General features: G+C 34.8%; 1 protein-coding gene across 1 annotated transcript; it reads right to left on the bottom strand.

Moving 5' to 3' along the window:
• Positions 1–19,910: 19,910 nt before the first annotated feature.
• Positions 19,911–21,869, bottom strand: LOC145630106 (uncharacterized). The gene is made up of 2 exons (XM_081682349.1): positions 21,690–21,869; positions 19,911–21,512 (listed from the first exon to the last, which is right to left on the bottom strand). Exons 1-2 carry the CDS (start codon positions 21,867–21,869, stop codon positions 19,911–19,913), a joined length of 1,782 nt encoding a protein of 593 aa, XP_081538475.1.
• Positions 21,870–24,130: the final 2,261 nt, after the last annotated feature.

Raw genomic sequence — 24,130 nt, 5'->3', positions numbered from 1 at the left:
GGTGGGATTATTTAAAAATAATCCAAAGGTGGGATTATTGCCGACAATTTTTCCTTTATTAAAAGGAAAAAGTAAATAAAAGTCCTACAAGACAAATCTAAAGGAAAATTAAAGGTGCCTATGCTAGACTTATTAGGGAAAGAGAAAAAAAAGAAATAGAGAAAGAGGTCACAAAATCTTGGCGTTGAAGCTCGCCTCTTGTCTTGTGTCGTTTGCTTTATCATCACTCTCTTTTCTTGATAGCTGGAGGTATGGGAAGCTTGTTATTATCGATCAAATGTTGGATAGCCTCTTTTAGCTTCAAACAGCTCTCAGTAGTATGACCCCTGCCTTGATGGTATTTGCAATGTGCATCTGGATTCCAGCTAGGCAATCTCTTTTCAGGTGCGGGATCTTAAATAGGTCCAATGGGTGTAATGAGTCCCTTAGTATGGAGTCGATCGAAGGCAACATCGTAGCTCATCCCAATGGGGGTGAAGTCTTTCCTTAATTGCTTCTTAGATCCTTGGTTATTCATGGTCAAGACTTCACTGAGATCAAAGGTACTAACATTGTTACTAGAGTGGGCGTTTTTGGAAGAAGAAATTGTCCTTCTTCTTTCCTTTCCAGCCACTGTGGTTACTATTGTTAGTAGCTTTTTTCTTTGCGATGTCATCTTCGATCTCGATGCCTATGTCATAGACGGCCTTGAAAGTATTCAAGTTGTGTTGATATTTTAGGTGCTTTGAATATTTTTCTTGTAAATTTTTTATGAACATCCTCACGATTCTTTTTCAGTAGGGACTTCGATCATGTTAGCAAAAGTTTCCCTCCACTTGTTAAAGGAGGAGGTTAACCCTTTGTTTTATTTTTGTTTTAGCATCTCAAGTTTCCTATGATCGGTTTCAATTTGAATATTACACTTACATCTATCAATGAAAGCATCTTTTATTCCACCCTAAGTAGAGGTCTTCTCTTTATCAAGGGAGAAGAACCAATGTTCACAAACGGTTTCAAGAGATACTGAGAATAAAGAGTGAAAATTATTCTTATAAATCCCTTTAATGTTGATTACTGTTTCAAAGAATCTTAAATGGAAGTAAGGATTGTCAATTGGTTTAAACTTAGGGATGTCATTGGCATTGAACTTCTGCGGAAGAAGCTCCTTGTCCACTGAGACCCCTTGTGAGCTAATGCCCTGGATTCTATAGTCATTGGATATTTTGCTCAAGCTTTCTTGCATGAGCTCCATTTTTTGTTGCTTCACAGGGTCATTGATTTGGATGGTTAAAGCCTTCAATACCTCAGTCACATCAGCCATTTGCATTGCTTCTTAAGCTCATTGACTTTCTCTTGAATTTCCATTATCTTCTTAGCTTTATTAACCTCACTGGTTTATCAAAATGTTAAACTTGAATAAAGGTGTTGTCCTTGATTAATTGCCCTTCTCTCCTTGACCAAGTATCGTGGAAAGGGAAATTAGGGATATTCACTTTTAATTATTTGACTTAAACTCTATTCAACATGCATGGATGGAAGGAGGTTGGAAGAATGAATATTGTGATATGGAGAAAGCATGTAGAAAATGGAAAGATGTTGTAGATGGGAATATATAGAAGAATTTAGGAATAATGTGGACCCTAACTCAAATGATGGAAAAAAATCGACTCATGCATGAACCTAAGACATGGTCATGGTGTGAAAGAGTATGTACAAAGTGTGTGCTAAGACTAGTGAGTGTAGGTGACATGTTAAGACTTGTGTCATGACCATGGGACTTAGTGTCTAGACTCAATTAAGGACTTAACAAAGGAACTGTTATTAACAAAATAATCGATCTGATTAGCAAACCGTGGCCAAAGCAACAGGACTATCGCTGCACACTACAGTTCAGCGCTAGACGACAGAGTTGTCGCTCGGCGTTGCACAGCAGCGTGAGGCGCTGAAGTCCAAATTTTTGCGCCATTACTGGAGCATTAATCTGGGAATGCTTTCAGTATTTTTACTCAACAGGATAAGCCTAAAGTAATACTAAGTAAATTTTGATTAAATTATTAGACTTTAATTACTCAAATTAATTAATAAATTAGGCAAAGTCCTTTAGACATTAATTAGTTTATTTAAGGCTTAAACACAAGTCAAACAAAAGGTTAGGAAAAACACATAGAATATGCACAACAAATAATGCACAATTAGTCAAGTAGGCACAACATGATGCAATGAGTTTGCAACCTAACCAAGGCTCTGGTTCTCTAAAGTTCGGTATATGAGTTAGTCAAAGAGGGTCCATGGTTATGAGTCAGGATGCACCGCGCGGAATCCTTACCTTTGGAAGTGTTGGCAAGAGTGAATGGGACCCCGCGAGTTTAAAACTCGCTTCCATGGTTTGGTGAATTCAACATTCTCGGATGTACCCTTTGTTGCACAGAGCGTTCAATTAGGTAGATGGAGCATGAATTCCCTGAAGGTTATGTCCATATGTAGAACACATATGGGTTTTAGAAAAGTGAGAAAAACACAATTAGGAAGTAGAATCGAGCCAACAGTGCTAGAATTGGTCGAAATTAGAACTCATATTTCGGGCTTGGTATTGGAAGAACGCAGCGCTAGCCAATAGAGACCGTCGCCGCAATATAGCCCTGTCGCCTGGCGACAGAATTGTCGCTTCGTGACAGAACCATATCGTTGGAACATGCTCTGTTTTCTAGACGCTATGTCCTACATGCCTCAGCAACTTTCAGTGTTCAATAAAATTTTCTAGTTTTTCTCAGCATTATTTCGATTCTAGTTGTGAAATATATTCCTCAAATTTCCTACGTGTAAAAAATCCTATGTTTTTAACTCATTGCGGATGGTCTTTCCAATGAGATCTTTTTTATGCATATGACAATAATGTTAATCAAAATTACGCACATGAAATACTTAGAACTTTTCGAGTCTCATCCACTCATTCTAAATAATTGCCAACATAAATTTTAGGAATTAAAATTGAAATCCTCCCCAGCGGAGTCACCAAAAACTGTAGGGAATAATTCAAGCATTACCCCAAACTTGAACCCCACTATAATCATACAGTTAAGCATGGTGGCGTCTAAAGGGAAGGAAGCTAGAGCAAAAGAGTCACTAACAAGTTTTAGGAACTTGTAAACCGTTCACAGGGTGAAGTTTACACCCCTTAACGATCCATGGGATCGTTAACTCCAATAGATCTGGAACCATGACTAGAATTTCGGGGACGAAGGTACAAATCCAACCTAAAAGAGATTGAACCTGCCCTAATAATAAGCCTCTACTTTATTCTTCTCGTATTTATGTGCGCTTTCTGACTAACATGCAATCAATAGGTTTACCCTAAACCTGTTTAATCTAAGTTGGTTTAATATTAATGCACAAACAAAATATTATTGGCGATCACTTGAATTATAATCAAATTAACTCTAAACTAGATTATTAATTATCTTATTAAGCGTGATTACAAGTATGAATTCCCTTTAAACATGCATAAAAGGCGTGATTAAGAAATAACAAATAAATAATGTATCAAGCAACATAATAATAATCATAATAATAAATTATAATAATAATTAAAATAATCATGTTAAAGCATAATAATAGAAAGATTCTAGGCATGATACTAACAATATTAATAACAAACCCTAGCATGTCACTAAGCATTCAAAGATCAAATATTTAGCTCGAACATGATAATAACATGCTATTAGGAAAGACAATAAAAGGCACCATAGAAATCATAATTGACATTATATTCTTCACCCTAAACATGATACTAGGAACTTATTGTTGTCACCCTAAACATCATACCAAGAAAAGCATCCTAACATGATACTACGAATCAAAATAACAACCTAGACATGATTTCTATATCATAATATCAATTAAACAATTAAAGCACTTACTTGGATGCCTCGTATCTCTATCTAATAACAAAATACACACATTAGTAACTTCAAGGAAAACAATAATTAAACGATTAAATTAAATAATTGAAATAGAGATTAAGGCAGTTTAGACTAGATTTGGGACAAAACCCTCAGAAATCAAACCTTTCACGTCTAGGGCGAAGGCAACTTCAAACTTGGCTAGGTGAGTCTAGATCTTGTTAATGCGGAATTTCGTATTTGAGAAAAGGCTAGTTTAGAAAAGAGAGAGATAGAATATCAAGAATTTCTTGATGAGAGTTGGTGAGAATTGGTCCTTGAAAACGGAGGCTTTAGGAGGCTATTTATAACGAAAATCAGCCGGATTATGATAAAAAAGAATCAGATTTTCGAAAAGAATAAAACACGACGTTGTCGCCACACACGCCCTTGTCGCCGAGCGACATACGTGTCGCCAGGCGACAGCCTGTAGTGCGGCGCTGCAGTCAGTTTTTCCACGCGTTTTCTTATTTTGATAAAATTTATACATACGAAGGGTAAAATTGTAATTTCCTTAAAAGCACTTCTTTTATTCTAAATAAAACTCTTAAAACTCAATTATCACTACAAAAAAAACAAGGAACATTTTGACACTTTTTTGTACATATATTGACCTTAAAAAGCGTCATAATTTTCTATTTTGACGCTTTAAAAAGCGTCAAAATTTTTAAAGCCAAAATATTTTGACGCTTTTTTGTGTCAATTTATAAGTATAATATTTCGCTTTTGTGTGTCATCGCTAAATTATTATGACACTTTTTTGTGTCATTACTAAAAAATTATGACACTTTTTTGAGTCATTACTATCAAATTATGACACTTTTGTGTGTCAAATTGGGGGCTGTATTTCCCACCATTAATAATGTCCAAAAACTTGTGACGCTTTTGGTAGTCATTCACTACTACAAAAAGCGTGTTTTTTGGACACTTTTTAGGCCTTTTTTCGACGCTAAAAAGCGTCGAAAAATTATTTCTCGACACTACAAAAAGGCGTCGAAAATCCATGAGTCGAAAATTTTTCGGAGACACAAAAAAGCGTCGAGATTCTCGACGCTTTTTATTGTCCATACTAATATACGAAGCGTCGAAAATTACGTATTTCGCGCATTATCCCAAATGTATGTAGGTTTTTAGCGACGCTTTTTCCTGTCCACATAATCAAATTTAGCGACGCTTTTTGTTGTCTTGCGTTTATTCGTGTCAGCCTATGGTATGGCGGGAAAGTCTTTGAAATTTGAAAATGTGCAATTATGTAGACATTAAAAAGCGTCTAGATTTATTTTTTTAAGCTTTTTTTTTTCTTTTTTTTCCTTTTATTAAATTATTACCATCATACATACATTATAGTTATTTAAATTTATCATAAATTAAATTAATACCATTAAAATTAAAATAAACAAATATTCAATATAACAAGATCAGTTTAAAAAAAACAATAATTAATCAACAATAATAAGAGTATGTTGCTAACAATTACCAAATTTATAAATAAAAGAAAACATCAACACAATTAACTAAAATAAAAAAAAGTCGCATATTATAGTAGCTTGTCCCTAAATAAATACATCACTAATATAAATAAGACTAAAAACCAAAATAGATAGATGATGGCGTTATAGACGATATAGTCGCTTGTTTTGATGCTCAAGTGTCCCGACCTATTCTCTTGTTTCTCCTACATTGCCTTTTCCAATCTTAAAAAAAAAAATAAAAAAAAAATTATAAATTAGTACATTACACAATATAGCCTTATACACACACACACACACACACACACACACACACACACACACACACAAGCTCAAAATTATATTGGCTTATACACACACACACACACATCACTTTCTCAGTCCAAAACTATCCCAGTTGCTAACAAAATAAAGAATTATATTGAGTATCAACAATTTTCCACAAGGAATGTAAAAGCAGGAACTGTTTCTGCTATATCAACTAATCATCTCCTATCAGCTTGAATTTTGCAGCAACAAAGAGTTTTTCACATATTAGGTATTACAGCATGACATCAAACATAATGTCTAAAAAACAAATGAACAAAAACTAATACTCTGCATTTCTCTATATGTGAAAAGCATGGCATCACTTCAAAGTTTCAAACCTAGGTTTTGTTACTGGTTATTATAATAATAACCAGTCTTTTTTCTAATTAACTTTGGTGCTATTGTTTAGTCCTAGATTCTTGCTTCTGTCTGAGTAAAAAAAGTGCACATAATAAAAATTTTGCTTCTACAAGAACAACTATTTGTAATGAAGACTCTTCTAAAAATAAATACACCCCCCAATAAGTGATAAATGGGCTTATCTGTGGACAGGACAGCGCATGATCAACCAAAGATCTGTAGTTTCACTTTCAGCCAAACTAATTTTCCCAGATGGAACAGAAAGCAATGGACAAGCATTTCTGATTCTTGCAAGGGAAAATGATTACATATTCAGTGATTCATTGATATTGTAATTGAAGGGTGAAGTAAATGTATAGGCATCTGATGTTTCAAATCAGGATTAGTGAACGTTGAAGAATATGCAATGAATGAGAAAGAAGGATAAAAACCACTCAACCCGGATTTCTATTATAAAATTAGTAAAAGGAGAAAGAAGAGTGTAACAGAAACTTTAAAATATTATTCTTTCAATGGTCATCATGCAAGAGCACACTACATAATACACAACACAATGCAAATGAGCATAATCAAAGTTGATGTTGCAGTTGGTAGCATGATTATACACAGCACTACAGGTTTTGTTATCCCAATTAACCAAGTCAATAGATGGCTAAATGAAGCCTCATCTTCTACATAATAAAAATTTTCTTAGCATATTTAGGTTAAAAGCATGGTGGTGTTCCCAATGGGTGGGAACTAATGGATCAGATTTAGAAATGGAGACTCAATGGATTCTCTTCGAAGTTCCTGAGATTAAGTCCAGATCAACTCAGCAGATAAAGATACAGCACATCACTTCATTATATCTCAAATCACTAAAGATTCATAATTTTCGTTGTCATACCCTTTTACTAGATGCAAAAAGAAAAGACACAACCAACACATGAAACTATTTGATTAGGAAAATTTGGATTGACTTGATCTTTGTCAAGGAAGTTCCACTACAACCTTAATAAAGTTTATTCAGTAATTAAATTTTGTACTACGTATAATAAAGCTTTTGTACAGAAAATTTTCACAATAGATATTATAATTATATATTATGTTCACAAGAAATTTGCATATAGGATATTATTAAAAATTGTGCATGCACCAGCTTAGATATAGTTTGTATAATTTAATATAATGTTCTTAATTATGCTATTTCTGTAATATATCCGGAGTACATGGCAAATGATAAATCATCTCCAACTCTTCCAATAGAGAAAAAAACAAACAAGTGATCATGACAAGGGAATAAACGCGTCGTCAATTGTCTATCCCTAGATCAAATACAATTTATACAACCTAAACAAACCTAATACGATTATAAGGCAAGCATAGGGGTCGAACCACAGAGAACGGATAAACACCACCAAATGTTATCGACAATTAAGCTAGTCCGGAACAGGGGATAAATAAACTAAAGTCTAAAGATGCTAAAACAAGAAATAAAACATTATGGCACCAAGGGAAATGGGTAGGTGAAGTTAACGCTTGATCATGCAATAACAAAGTAGCATATCAATGGTAAACTAAACATGCATGAATATCGAAGTAAAGGGTCCAATCTAGCCGCCTTCCGGGGTCAATTGGCTTCTCCTAACATAGCCTCTATGTTTCCACATTAGAACCATATACTAGGAGGTACTATTAAATTCCCCCAAGCTAAACCTTTGCTCGTCCTCGAGCAAAGCTAAGGCAAAAGAGAACAAGATGGAATTATTTAAAGCAAAAGAAACAAAAATAGAAACAAAGAGAAAGAATGTACACTAACTCACTGTCGTAGGAATCACGGATGCATTTAGCGTATGCATCAAGCCCTTTAAACCCCTATGCCGCCAAAGAGGACGAGTAAGCTCTCGTGAGGGTTTCCTAAGAGGTTTAACCCACAACTATTAGCAACACATAACATTCAAGACAAAGGTGAAATCAAGAAAACTCGAGTTTTGAAATTTCAAACCAAATACAAACAATGGGCTAAATGCACAAGAATACAATCCTTTCTAGACATTAAAGGTAGCCAAGCAAAAGAATAGCTAAGGTTGATGCACACATAAAGCATGCAAAGGGTAGAGAACATAGAGGGACTTACACTCCTCTTTATCTCCAACCAAACTCCCGCATCCTCACTAGTTTTGCATCCACTTTTAAGGTGATATCTCGAGATTCCTCAAAGGAATCGGAACAAAATAAGAAATGAAAAACATTTAGGCTACCCGACATCTTGGCATTGATAGCTCGCTCAATAGGCTTGGCTTAATTACCCTCCATCGGTAGTAACTAAACCTTACTAAGGTCAAAAGGTCTTAAAAGGGTTGAAACGTTTAGGCTAGGGTAAAGGGGTGTGGAAATAAATTTGGAAATTGGTGGTAAACTTAGAAGTGAAGCAAGGTTGATTATTCCTCAATTCAATTTCAATAAACTACCAACTTTCAAATCAAAAATTCTAGCAACTCCTCCCTCAAGCTTATTCTTTTTCAACCAAACAACAAATATTTTTGTATTTTCTCACTATTTTCTTCTTTTTTTTTTCATTTCTTTTTATTCTTTGCTCTCGCCTCTTTTAACTTAGAGCAGCTTTTTCTTTCATTTCCTTTATTTTCTTCTCATTTACTCAAACCATTCAACATAACAAATATAATCACAAGTACCAAAATTTGAGTTTTTCACTTCTTTTTCATTCTTTTTCTCACTTTCATTAACCAAAAATACAAATCAAGTCCCAAGAATGCTTCACAAAAACTAATAAAGGTGAAAATAAAGCAATGGTCCATTGGTTTGTAATGTGGTTATGCCAAAGAAGGGAAAATGGCTCAAATTGGGTTACTAAATGAGCAAATGCAAAAGAAAAATAAAAGAATAGAAAATAATAAAACAAAACAAAAATCCTAATTGCCTTCGTCTTCCCCTAGGTTGGTTCGGTCTCGATCTTGGGTAGATTAAGCCAAATTCTCGATATAAGCTAGCAATGCCAAGGATCCAAACGCCACACATGCAAGAAATGTAGAAGGCTAGAACAAAATAGACACATCCTCACAAAAATGACGGTAGTGGAGTAGCAAAAATCACCTTTAAAGCTTCAACTAGCTAAAGAGCGACAACCATCTTACCACAAACCAAGTGAGCTAAGGTCTCATAGCCCTTAAGTTCTACTACCTTGGCAATGTTATATGTGTGAACCAACCTCGACATTCAAGTGCACGAAAACCTCTAACAACTAGCAAAGAGGGTATTCTAGGTGCTAAACCCCAATTATGTCCAAGTTTAAAACAAAACATTTTGAAACTTGCCTTGAATGCCATGGAAAGACACTATACACACAAATATTCACAAAACCAACAATACTCAAGAATGCATATACAATTGTGCAAGATGAAAGCATGATCAATCAAAGCTACAAATACCAAAAGTCAACTCAATAAGGCGCTCATGGCCATCCAAACATAGAAAACCAATCTCAATAATAGACTTTGGCAAGTATGAGAGAAATAAATCAAGCAATCATGAGACTATGGATTAAGAAACCACCAAGAGATATAGATAACCCCCCCCCCCCAAGCTAGTGAATATCTACTCCCCCAAGCTAGAATGGAGCATTGTCCAAAACACATTCACACAACAATTCATAATTCATTCAATCCAAATGCAAATAAGAAAGCAAATCCAAGATGAGGGAAGAAGGAAAGAGTAAACCAAATGTGAGGTGGGTGTTGAAACCCGCAATTGAGCACATTGTCCACAATTTCATCTAATTCCTCGTGTTTGTTGCTTTTCCAAATGCAAGCAATCATTGGTGTGCTTCTTCTCAAGGAGCTCAATCCAAAATCCTTGCACATTAGTATATGCATCGAGTACCTATACACATAGACAAGAGAGTAAACAAAAATGAGAAACACAAAAGAAAGAAAAAGAAAGCAATAAAACACGGGTTACTTCCCGCAAAGGCTTGCTTAACGTCCAAGCATGACCAATCTAGTAAATAACCCGACAAAGAACGCAATAGCTTGTCATATGCACCGGCAAACATATCAAGAAATAGAGCATACGCGATGCTCATATGACAAGCAAACATAAAGTACAAGGAGACTTTATGATTGAGAGAAGGGAGAAAAGAAAAAGTAAAAGAATCAAAAGAAAAAACAAGAAAATAAGAAGAAAAAGTAGAAGAAGCAAAAGAAAAATCCTCACAAAAATCTTTTTGGTTGGCATTATAACTCTTTTCCTCATCATCAATAAAAGAGTTGGGGGCTTCGAAAGCATGAATAGGAAGAGGATCCCTAAGAAAATCTTTGAGAAAAGAAGGGAGGAACATAGGATAGTAGGAGATATGGTTAAACCTTTGTGAAAAAGGTGTATGAGAAAGGGAAAAAGGGGTAGCTAATCCGTCATTACAAGATCTCACATCACTAATGAGGGAATGAAATCAATCATGGAATCCTCAAAAGAAGAACCCTCATGTTCTAAATCTCCCTCAAGCTCAAAAACTCCAAATGATTCAATCTCAACCTCCTCTTCACAACCTTAAACAACATCTCCCATAAATTTCTCAAGGCCTACCATCTCAAAATCAAGAGTGAATGGGGGCAAACTTCTCTCAAACTCATCTCTTTCTAATGAAGCCTTATCAATGAACTCACTCATAAGGTTATGGGCTACCGTTTGAAACTCAAGAAATATTTGGGCCATAATCTCAAATGAGTCCAAATCATCATGGATAGACGAGTCAAAAGCTTGCTCATTGGAATCATCTAGGGGACTATGGGGCACACCTTTAGAATTCATGCAAAAATCGGATACAATATGAGAAAGAACATGCACTTCATCATCATTAGAATGTACCTCATTACATTGAGCTATAGAGGGAGGGGAGTTGAAATCATGCATTACATGGTCACTATGGGTAGCATCAAGCACATCATGGGAATTCATATTAGACAAATCATGAAAATTATCATCAACATTAAAAGCATGAGAATCCCGAACATAAGTCTCATGATTGGCCCTCTCCCAATCATAATTATCCTTACCTAACCATGAATAGAAATCCCAAGCTTCATCCTAAGACATGTCTTGAAATTTACCATTTAACATATTATCAACTACTCCTCTAAAACGCTCATTTAATCCCAAATTAATGATTTCACAATAATCACCCTTGGTTAAACCTTTAACACCATCTAGGAAATCCTCAAGTCTATTAAAATATACCCCAAACGGTTCATTATCAAATTGAGGAATAGAAATATAAGCCATTTTTTCTCAGATAAAGCAACATAAATAAAAACCAACAAATCAAAAGAAAATTATAAACAATGGACTAGTCTCAATAAGATAACACAATGGTAATGGAAGCCGTTCCCCGGCAACGGCGCCAATTTGACAAGGGAATAAACGCGTCGTCAATTGTCTATCCCTTGATCAAATACAATTTATACAACCTAAACAAACCTAATACGAGTATAAGGCAAGCATAGGGGTCGAACCACAGAGAACGGATAAACACCACCAAATGTTATCGACAATTAAGCTAGTCCGGAATAGGGGATAAATAAACTAATGTCTAAAGATGCTAAAACAAGAAATAAAGTATTAAGGCACCAAGGGAAATGGGTAGGTGAAGTTAACGCTTGATCATGCAATAACAAAGTAGCATATCAATGGTAAACTAAACATGCATGAATATCGAAGTAAAGGGTCAATCTAGCCGCCTTCCGGGGTCAATTGGCTTCTCCTAACATAGCCTCTATGTTTCCACATTAGAACCATATACTAGGAGGTACTATTAAATAACAATCGATAGTAATGAATCTCAACTAAGTCAACTTCTGTTACTTTTTAATAAAGAGTCATCTTTGATCAACTAACAATGTGCACTTGCAAGAAAGACCAAAGAATATCAAGCATGCAAAGACTTTAATCACCATTAACATAACCCCAACATTAAAAACATGAACAATTAGCAACTACACCATCCCCACACCCTTGGCTAGGTTACTACTCACAAATCATGTTGAAAACAATATCAATCATCAAATCAATAAGCATCAACATGATTAATAAGCAAAGAAGAAAAATAAAAGCAAATAAGCAAAATAAAAAACAAAGGTAAAGAGAAAGAGTAAGAGATTGCTCATTAATTGAAGATGAAGGTCTACAAAGGATTGAACAAGCTCCTTCTTCAAGATCCAAGTTCATTAATGAAGAAAACCACACTTTCTCTCTCTACCAATGAAGACTAATCCTAACCTAACCTAAAAACTAATTAGAGAGAAGAATAGATAGTTCTTCAATATCCCCTAAATTACCCCCAAAATGGGTATTTATACTAACTTAATAAAACTAGGGAAAATAGAAAAAAGAAGGAAAATATATAAAGAAAGAAAAGGAAAATAAAAAGAAAATAAAATAGAAAAGAAATAAAAGAGGAAAGAAATAAGAAAAAGGGAAAAGAAAAGAAAGAAATTAAGAAATAAAAGAAAAAGAAAATAAAAATAAAATAAACCCACAAATCCCCACCAAAAACCATCAACTACCCCCATTTCTTCCTCCTTCGATATTCATGGCTGCTCTATCATCATCATCGAACAACCATCATCAACGGGTCAAAATCATCACCGACATCTTCATCAGCCAGCAATCAATCAAGGCCGTTCAATTTTCATTAAAACTCGCGTGAGAAGCTCGTGAAGTGGTTCGGTCGAACCACGGGTTGGTGCGGCCGAACTAAGGGGTTGGTTCGGTCGAACCATGGGTATGTTCGACCACTCCTCTTTGAATAACAAAACCCCCAAAGTCTCTGACTCGACGTTCGGCCGAACTTTTATTGGTTTGCTCGAACTTGATTAATTCGCTAATTGCTCTGATTTTTGCTCTATTTCATGCGCGAATTAGAGGGTTGAGTAGTTGCGGGTCAGGTGTGGTGAAGGGCTACCGTTTTGGGTGGCTAAAAGTGGTTTATTGCGGTGGTCTGGGTTGTGGTAGGTTGCGGTAGCTGGTGGTGATTGTTGTTGTTGTTGGCGACTGGAAGTGAGGGGTTATTGGTGAAGGGTGAGCGCTGGTTGTGTGTGGTGTTTGGTTGTGGTCGTGTGAGGTGGTGAGAGCAGGAGGTAGTGGTGGCTGTGATTGGAGGAGCTGGTGGTTAATTGCGAATTGGAGCAGGGGCTGTTGCGGCAGTTGTGTGGTGGTGTGAGGGTGGCAGCAGGTGAGTGAATTGGTGCTCAGGTGGTTGTTGGTGCGAATTGGAGCAGGGGAAATGGAGGTGAGTGGTGGTCCTTGGTGGTAAGGCTTTTGCGGCTGGTGGTGCTGTGAGGGAGCAGGGGAAAGGTTGGTTTTGGTGGGGCTGTCGTGTGTGTCGATTTGGGTGGCTAAAGGTGGAGATGTGTGTGTGATTGTTACGGCTGCTGTGTGGTGGTGTTGGTGGCAGCACCTGGTGGTTGAAATTGGTGGTGGGTTGCTGAGGCTGGTGCTTAGCTGTGTGCGTGAGGGAGCAGGGGAGATGGAGGTGTTGTTGTGGTGGAGGATAAGGGGGTGTGGTGATGGTTAAGATTGGGCAGCAGCTTTGGGGCTTGAAAGCTTCTTGGATTGACACCTTTGACCCGAGCCTCCGACCTCCGAGCACAATCCTACACAACCAAATAAAAATAAGGGAGAATCGGGACAAAGATAAAATAAAATAAAATGAAAATAAACAAAGGACGAAATAAAACAAAACCACGACAAATAGAATAAAATAAATAAAATAGAAATAAATAAAATGAAATAGAAAATAAGAGACATAAAACTAAACTAATAAAAATAAAACAAAAACTATACAAGCAAATAAAGTAAAATAAAATACGAAAATAAACTAAAGCTAATAAAATAAAGAAAATAAACTAAAACGCTCCAAAATTACCAAATAAACAAGAAACTTTATTAAAGAGAGAACAAGAGAATAAAAGGAAAATAAGGGAAAATAAACACGGAAAAGACTCTAAAACTACTCCTTAGGAGTGACATAAATGTCACTCATCAGATCATCACATATATTCCTAATTGCGAATAAAAATATTAGTTCTAAGTAGGCATGCAGACTAAATCAATTTAAGTAGGCAACTAGATAGTCAAGAAATAGCACATCACGGTCGGTAATCACAATCAAATAATCAACCAGCATATCTGCATTAAATAATCAGCTTGTAATCCACTTTTCCTTTTCATTTATCACATTAAGAAATAGCACATCACAGTAGGTAATCCACTTTTCCTTTTCATTTATCATAAAAGAAAAGTCAATCATTTGCAACTTAGCACTAGCAGCAAAATACTTCTATGAATATAGTAAACAACAAGTTACTACACAATACAGGATTTGAAAAGTTTAAGAGTTTTTTAGTTCTGGATTTCAGTTCTGAAATTGTTAAGAATATATAGTAAACAGCAAGTTACAATACACAATACAGCAAGTTACTACACAATACAGCAAGTAGCAGGGGAGCAGGGCAGACAAGCAGAATAAAAGCAGCAGGGGAGCAGGGCAGACAAGCAGTAGCAGGGGAGCAGGACACACACACACACACACACACACACACACACACACACACACATCACAAGCAAGCATTCATACAAGCTCTGACTTTCACACACACACACAAGCTTTGAATTTCACACACACACACAAGCATTTTTGGATTGAAGTTCTGATTTCCATTTCTGAACTTCAGATCTGATTTTTAGCTCTGAACTTCAGATCTGAATTCAGTTATGGATTTCAGCTCTGATATCAGTCATAAAGAGAAATGTGACTTTGTTACCTGATGTTTTGCCTTTCCTAAGAATTCAGATGCTTTGTCTAGAAGACTCGGAGATGCATTCCCTTGACGAACTGCACCTACAATCTGAGAAAATTGTCCAACAAGCGCTTTAAGAAGAAGATTGTTGTATCCAACCTCGTCTTTCAGATTTTCATTTTCTTGAGATAGTGTATCATTTTTTTTGTGCAAAGCATTCACTTCTTCTTTAACACTATCCATCACAATAGTCCTCTTTTGAAATTTTCCATAGCCTTCCTTCCTTAACACACCACGTACTCCGAAAATGTCCCCCTTTTTAACCCCTAGTCCGTAACCCACCGGACGATCGGGAATCTCATTGCCATTCATAGTTTGCTGAAATGCTTCATCTTCAAGCTCTTGTTCAGACATCTTAGGGTGCACCATCCTCAACTCTTCAACCTTAGCTTTAACATCATCCTATACCAACATTTAGGAGTAATGTAAGACCACAAATAACACATAATCACACCACAAAATCTACACAAAATAATACCAGAAATCTGTCACAAAACCATACCACAAAATCTTGAGTGACTGTGTTAGGAAGAAATTTTCCGTCTTTACCCGCATGGGTTTTAATCCACAACGCTAACAAGCTCATTTTTTGTCCATGTTCATCTTCCTATAAATAATAAGGCAAAACAAGCATTACATATGTGGACAATAGTATATAACGCATATAACTTGGCTTTGCTCTTACTAATATCCTAAGTAAATATAAAATGACATATATATTCCATACATAATCAGCTTGTTGGTTTGCAAAACTTTTAGAGCCAGATGTATGAATCTGATTTTGACAAGCTCGTGCCTTTTTACCGCATGCTGACATAGTCTGCAATCACATTTTCAGATTTTTTAGTTAGAGATTAAATAACGTTTAATAGAGTAAACAATAAGGTAAATATTGTCCTTACTTTCCCGTAATCCGAATCCCAATATTTTACCAACTTAACCCAGTTACTACTGGTAATTCCATGTGGCACATTATTACACATATCATCCAATTTCTTCTCTAGTGGCTTGTAATGAATCAGTTTAAGAGAATATTTGAATTGCCTCTAACATTTATTGGCACGCTTGAGAGCTTGGTTGTCATATTCCACACCAGGAGGAATCACAAAACGGTCCTTCAGTAAAAATAATTAGTTAAAAATATAAATCAGTAAGTAATCTATTAGAAGTAAGACACCGTCTAAGTATGTGTCTTACGGATGAATATACTTACTCTTATGTCTTTAATTATTTTCCCTTTAAAATGCTTGTCGATTGCTTTCCAATCTTTTTCCCCAACTGGACAATGTGACTCCATCTTCGCAATCATACTAATGAATTTAACCAAAATATGTCCACCCTTCCTAATTGGCTGGCATAAATCATTGAATTCGACATAGTACTGGACGCCGTTATTATTCCATACGTCAATTGGCAGAATAATACCACTTACTAATGTAGTATTATCCTTGGCATCTAAATAAAATAACAAAAGTAAGTTAAAAGAAATAATCAGTTAAGTGAACAATATGTTCTAACAGAGAAGCAGATAAAAATTTTGCAAATACACACACACAAGCTGCAATTCAGTTCTGATGTTCAGACCTGAATTCAAAACTGAATTCCAAAACTAAATTCAGATTTGAATTTCAGTTCTGATTTCATGTCTAGAATTCATTTCTGATGTTCAGAGCTGAAATCCAAACTGAATTCCAGAACTTAATTCAGATTTGAATTTCAGTTCTGATTTCAGTTCTAGAATTCATTTCTGATGTTCAGAGTTGAAATCAAAACTGAAATCCAGAACTGATTTCAGATTTGAATTTTAGTTTTGATTTTCAGTTATAGAATTCATTTCTGATGTTCAGAGCTGAAATCAAAACTGAAATCCATAACTGATTTCAGATTTGAATTTTAGTTCTGATTTTCAGTTATAGAATTAGCATGTACTGAATCAAAAAAGAAAGCATGCTACACATATCATATGTGTGTCTCAAAATCTGATCTCATGATGCAGTAAGGAAAAATAAAAAAAATAAAAAAAAATAAAAAATAAAAACCAAACAACCATGACATTAGCACAGAACACATATCATAGAGACTCAATTCAAATGTCAATTAGCATGTACCTCGACATAACAAGCATAATTTACTTGAAAAATTAATTATGCAGCTCAATACAAGTTTCAAGATATAAACAATTCCATATATCCGAATTTAGAACAAGTTTGACAATGATATTTAAAATACATATGCATGTGTAACACGTTTAACACAAGCTAGCCTCCACCCCCTCCCCCCACAATAACAAGCAGCAGCAACATGGCAGGATCACACCACAACAACAACAAGCATCAGCATGACAACTTTAATAGAAAACATTTACCTATGGTTAGAACCTCCTCCTTGTCGTCAAAATCAATGTCTTTAGGCCAATCCGGAATTGCTTTTGGTCGTAAGGACTTAGATTGTTTCGGGATCTCTTCTGATTCGTTTCCATTTTTTTTGTCTTTCATGATTATCCTGTGGAGCTGTAGCTGAAGTTTTCACAGCACCTGTTTCACGGTTCCGGATTCCTCGTGTAGCAGGTTTTGGGCGCTCGGGAGGTTTGTGAGAAGTAGAAGGGGAGTTCAATGAGTCTGGTGCAATTGAATGTGGAATATTAGGTGGGACTTTTGCTGGGTATTTATTCTGATAACCTGATGTAGCTGCCTCTTTGACTGAACTCGATGTTGAACCAGTAGGATTTTTCCAAATGGATCCTAAACTATTAGGTGGTTGTTGGTCAGATGTTGTAGTGGTAATGGGTGATGAAAAAGGTCCCCATTTGTCATCCTTAAGTACCTCATTATGTGGTGACTTAGTAGCATGTTTTTTGGTAGGTTGTAAAACAACTTCAGTAGCATTTGACTTAGCTGTGGCAGCAAGTATTTCCCTTGCTCTCTTGCTTCGATAAGTCATCTTTTACCTGATAAAACCATAAGAAAAGCTACATTAGTTTGTTAAAACTGATATAAAGACAAGACATAAAATGAAATACAAACTATACTTCTAAAATGAAATACAAAATAAACTGATATAAAGATCTAAACTATGTATCTAAACTATATAGTTCTGAACTATAATCACAATATCACAATTACAGTGAGTTCATTACAAACAGCAACAACACTTAGTTCAATTACATTTCTGAACTGATGTAATCACAATATCAGTGGAAAGTAAAGACATTATATATAGATAAAACTGATATAAAGACAAGATAATATATGTACAGCTAAACTAAACATCTAAACTGAAATACAAAATAAGAACAACAATAATCAATGCATCAGAGTTGAAATTCCAGAAATGAATTCAAGAACTGATTATTCTAGAAATGAATCATACCATTAATGAATTCCAGAACTGAATTTAGTTTTTGAATTCAGCTCTGAATTCAGTTTGGAATTCAGTTTTAGAATTCAGTTGTTATTCGACCAATAAGAAACCGAGACAATAATACTACTTAGTACCATAAAAACAGAAATTAAGTTAAAAAAATGCAAACTTTGATGAATTAGAATAACTAAATGAAATATAAAAATACACACCCATCCAAATTTATGAACTCAAATCTATAATAAATTATAAAAGTTGTAAACAAATTATTCAGGTATATCAAACAAGTCCCTAGGCTTAGTATTCACAACATGACACCACCCTTTTTGTATCTCATCCTCAATATAAAAAACTTGTTTTGCTTTAGATGAGAAAACAAATGGATCATCACGCAAAAATCGCCCAGTGTGCATCAACTTTGAGAAATTGATACGAACACTTCCATTCGGATTTGTTTTGATACCCCTACGGATATCGACCCAATCACAACGAAACAATACAACCTTATAAGAACCATAATAATCTAATTCCAAAATTTCTTTGAGTTTTCCATAATATTCATGACCCTCTGCTTCCACCATGATTCCTGAATTCTGAGTTATTCGAAATCGCTAGCGATCCACAATATCATATTTGTAACCATTGATAATAACACTTTTCATCCTTTTCCCGCGGTTACTCAAGCCACCGGCTAAGGCTTTTCTTAACTTTCCTTCTACCGTGCTATCATCTAAATTATGGACCTATAATTCGAGAATAATAAAGTTAGAATTAGAAAGTTGTATAATAAGAAAATAAAAAGACCCTAAATGTAAAAGCATATGACCTGGCTTTGCAACCAATCTGCAAATTCATCAATTATCCACTGATTTTCAATAGATTCATCAGCTTGACTTCCTCCAACGTCATTCTCTTGCCTCATTAATTTTAAGAACTCACTATCGAGATTGTAAATTTTATGTTAGTAACAAGTATATATTGGACGCTTTAACTAAACTCACAATGCTACTTACTTGAGCACCGGGGTTAGTTCATCAGAATGAAGTAAAACATAGCGATGAGCTTGCTTTAAACTTCTATCATCCAAACGGACATTTTCTTTCTTTCCAACAACACGACCACCAGAGTTATACAAATAGTTGTCAATGTTTGATACACCATCCTCATTCCTTCTAGGTCTATTGAACATAGTCTCAACACTTTCTAAATATCTCGAACAAAATGCAATTGTCTCCCACAAATGGTAACCTTCCGCTATAGATCCTTCCGGTTGCGCTTTATTGCTTACATGAGATTTCAAAAAGGCCAAGTACCTTGAATTATAGTAACGATTTTGTATGTGAATGTGAAAGAATAAGAAAAATTATTATTTAAAAATTAAATAATACAAATAAATAGAATATTAATAATAATAATAATAATAATAATAATAATAATAATAATAATAATAATAATAATAATTATTATTATTATTATTATTATTATTATTATTATTATTATTATTATTATAATAATAATAGTAAAAAGTACCTTTCAACAGGATACATCCATCTATAATGAACCGCTCCGCCTAGTCTGACCTCTTCCACTAAATGAATTAGTAGATGAACCATGATTGTAAAAAATGTTGGTAAAAATTCTTTTTAAAACTTGCAAAGAGTCAACACGAGCTTTGATTGAATGGTATCTAATTCTCTTATATCTATAGCAGTTGAACATATCTTTTTAAAAAAGTCAGACAACTCTTCAAGCAAGTCAATAACTCTTGTGGCATTTGATGCCCTTAAAGCAACCGGGAGGATATCTTGCATGAGAATATGATGGTCGTGACTTTTCATATTAATAAGTTTCCGTTGCTTTAGATTCACACATCTTTGCAAATTAGATCCATATCCATCAGGAACTTTCATCTTTTTCAAGACTTTCAAAAATCGTTCTTTCTCCTCGTTAGACATGGTGTATGCAGCCGGCGGGATGTAACCTTGAGGTTCGATCCATAGATGACGTTTTATATTCAAATTCTTTAGGGCTTCTCTGCCACTCTCATCATTCCTACTATTATCTATATTTAAAAGAGTTCCTAATAAAATATCGGACACATTCTTTTCAATGTGCATAACATCTAAATTATGTCTAAGAGGATTATGCTCCCAATACTCTAATTCAAAAAATGTACTTCTCTTTTTCCAAAGAACATCATCACCATCGGGACCGCAATCATCATCAAGTTCATTGGCAGCTTTTCTCCCTCTTTTTTTAGGAACTTTTTTTGTCTTCCCAAATACATACTTTACCCCTTCTTGTTGCTTCAAAACTTCGGTCCCGCTGGTACGAATCGGAGCAATACCATATTCTTCTTTCCCATCAAACAAATTAGCTTGTGAACGATATGGGTGATCAATAGGCAACCATGTTTGATACCCAGGGTAGATAATTTTGCCACCAAATCTATCTGAATTAGTAAAATGAGTGCAAGAAGGACAACCTTTGTAGCCTTTCGTACTCCAACCTGACAGCATAGCATAAGCCGGAAAGTCATTAATAATAGAGTGTAGCGCTGCTCGCAGTTTGAAGTTGCTTCCACTATAAGAATCAAAAGCATCAACACCTTCCCACAATAATTTCAATTCATTGATTAGTGGTTGCAAGTACACATCAATATCCATACCGGGACCAAATTTACCAGGAATAATTATAGAAAGAATAAAGGATGATGGTTTCATGCAAAGCCATGGTGGTAAATTATAAGGAATGAGGACCACCGGCCATGTACTATAATTTGTGTTCATAAGACGATATGGATTAAAACCATCACTCGCTAGGCCTAATCTAACACTGTGAGGATCAGCGGCAAACTCTGTATATTTTTCATCAAATTTTTTCCAGGCCTCGCCATCAGAAGGGTGTCGTAGAATCTTATCATCCTTACGATTAAAGTGCCATCTCATGTCCTCTGCAGTTTTAGATGACATGTAAAGCCTCTTTAATCTAGGGATAAGGGGAAAGTACCGCATTACTTTAGCTGCCTCGCCTTTCTTACATGTTTCTTTTTCTTTTTCATTTACATCACCCTCCTTTCCCTTCACATTTTTCCACCTTGACGTATGGCATATATGACACTCACTTTTATTTGCGAATTCGCCCCAATATAACATGCAGTCATTTGGACATGCATGAATTTTCTCATATCCTAAACCTAAATCATTTATTATCTTCATGCCTTCATAATAGGACGATGGAAACTCCTAAATATTGGGAAATGCGTCAATTAGAAGTTCAAGTAATTTATTAAATGACTCTGCAGACCAATGGAACATACACTTTAGGTGAAACAAATGCAATAGAAATGAAAGTTTCGAAAAAGTAGTACACCCCTCGTACAGGCCTTTTTTAGAAGCTTCCATGAGATTTTTATACTTTGCCTGTTCTTCATTTGAGAAAGTTGATTGATACTCATCATCTACCTCGCGATAAATCGTAAACCCCTCATCCATGTCATATGAATTGTCATCTTCAATACTTTGTTCATTAAATGATGGATCTTGAGTTTTGTCGGTTTGTCGCGTATTAACTCTAAAAGCTGCTCTTAGTAACCCGTCCATATCATCTCGACCTACTGCATTTACTTGTACTTAGATCATAGGTCTTACTCCCTTCATCTTTACAATGAAATATCCATTTCTATAGTTTTTATAAAAACCATAAAATAAAATATGGCCTCCAACTTCTTCTACAGAATTCGTTTTATTTAACTTGTACTTATTACATGGGCATTTAGTTTCACGTGTATTTGGTAAAAGAGTCTCTCTAGCAAGTTTCAAGAAGTTCATGCAACCTTTAAAATAACCGGGATCACCTCTTGGTAAATTAATCCAACTAGTATCCATGTCTACAAAGAAGTATATAATTAATTGCTAATTAAAAACAATGACATTAAAAAAAATAAATAAATAAAAAATCATGTTACAAGGATCCTTAAACCAATATATAATAGGGACATCACTTTCACTAAGTAAATAGACATCCATCAAAGTTATAATCATCAAGAAGTTTACCCACTTAAAAATAATGTAAGTAATTCAAGCCTACAAACTTGTTGAGGGGTGAAAGAAGAAAATTAGTAAGAAACATACAACAACAAAAATAAGTCATGCAAGTTCGATGAATTTCTTATTCAACAAACCACACTGGAAATCTACAAAACATGACTCCAAGGCAATAGGCACACGTTTTTCAAGTAATTAAAAGATAGTGTCACATGAAACATCAAATTAGGGAAATCTAATAAAGCCTACACAATTGAAATAAGTATATGACATACACGTACTAATAAAGCCACAATCTTTAAAAATGTATTCTAGTTTGAGCTAATGTCTAAGGTAGAGTGTACCTTATTTTTCCGCAAAAGTAATTGTGCGTTTCAAGCTACTGAACAAGGTTGAAAATAGAAAAGGTAGTGTTAGTAAGCTTTAACATAAGATTCTGCTTGGGTGGATAAAAAGAAACAACAAGATCTGGAATTATCACCTCTGTCCAATCTGTGATTCTAGCAGTCTGGTGAGCATTTGAGCAATTTAATAAAGAATCAAAACTATCACCAATCTGGAAAACTAAAACAACAAGATCAGAAGGTCTAAGATAAATGGATACATGTAATTTTAATTTCATGGTAAATACTTGTATTATATAACTTGAAATCACAGAGGCAAAAATTAAAAGCTACCAATTTTATTCAATAGCCCATTCAATAGCTTTAGGAAATTCATGATTAATCTGTCATTAGAATGAGTTTTGGTATCTGGAGATGCTTTTGTTCACTGTTCTAGATGTTATTCATTATTAAATGAATTATGGTTACATCATGAACTCCAAGTCACCTTTTGACCATATTCTAGAGATCAGCCTCTAAAGCCAGGTTCATGTCTTTCAATTGTCCTACAAAGCTATCTTAATATGTAGCTAAGCAATGTGTGTGATGTTATTGTTTATTCCATCAAATATCTCATAAATAATGAAAGACATTTTTTTCAGCCTGGCTATTCTGTATGAAATCCAATAGCAATTAACAAGTTTTGTATATCTCAATGTTACATTTTCTAAAGCAGTCGCTTATGGCCTTTTATTTTAGCATGCGGCTATTATGCCATACAGGATATTCCCAAGTTCATATTGTTCTATTAGTGCACTACAACTTTAATGTGTAATGGCTAATTTATTTAGCTCTGACCAGAAAAATCAAAGCCTATAAATTTCATATCAAAAACCATAAAATTCAAAGCCTATAAAATTCATATAAAAAACCCATAAAATTCCAAACTAAAACCCTAAAAAACGACATAAAAATCAAAACAAAAACCAAAAAAACTACTTACAAAAAAAAAAAAAAAAAAAAAAAAAAAACAAACATGGAAACCATGGATATGAAATCAGAATTCACGAAAAAAACAACATAAAAAGAAATTAAATTATCTAATTAAGGGCAAAAAATTACCTCGCAATAAGAGATCGATTCTTGTTCTACCCCAACTCAAAATCGAAGACATGCAAAGAAGAATTCCCAATATTAATGAAATTTAGAGAATTGTGAGATATTAGGGTACCAAAAATGATAGATATATACCTAGCGACAATATTGTATAGCAAATTGTAAGTTGATACCTGAAATTATTGAAAGTGACGAGCAAAAAACCCCCAAATTCCTTGAAGATTAGCAAACAAAATTGCGAAAAATTGTTGTTGATGAAGGAGTCGTGGGTTTAGAGGAGATGAGCAGCGCAATTGAGCAGTAGTCGTGGGCGGTTTAATTGAATTGGGAAATTTGGGGAACCCGCTAATATTTTCTTTAAAGGTTTCAAAATTGCGA

Source organism: Chenopodium album, chromosome 1 (assembly GCF_948465745.1).
Source record: "Chenopodium album chromosome 1, dcCheAlbu1.1, whole genome shotgun sequence".
NCBI lineage: Eukaryota > Viridiplantae > Streptophyta > Magnoliopsida > Caryophyllales > Amaranthaceae > Chenopodium > Chenopodium album.
Note: the sequence above shows the minus strand (reverse complement) of the source record. Positions and strands in the feature narration are given on the sequence as shown.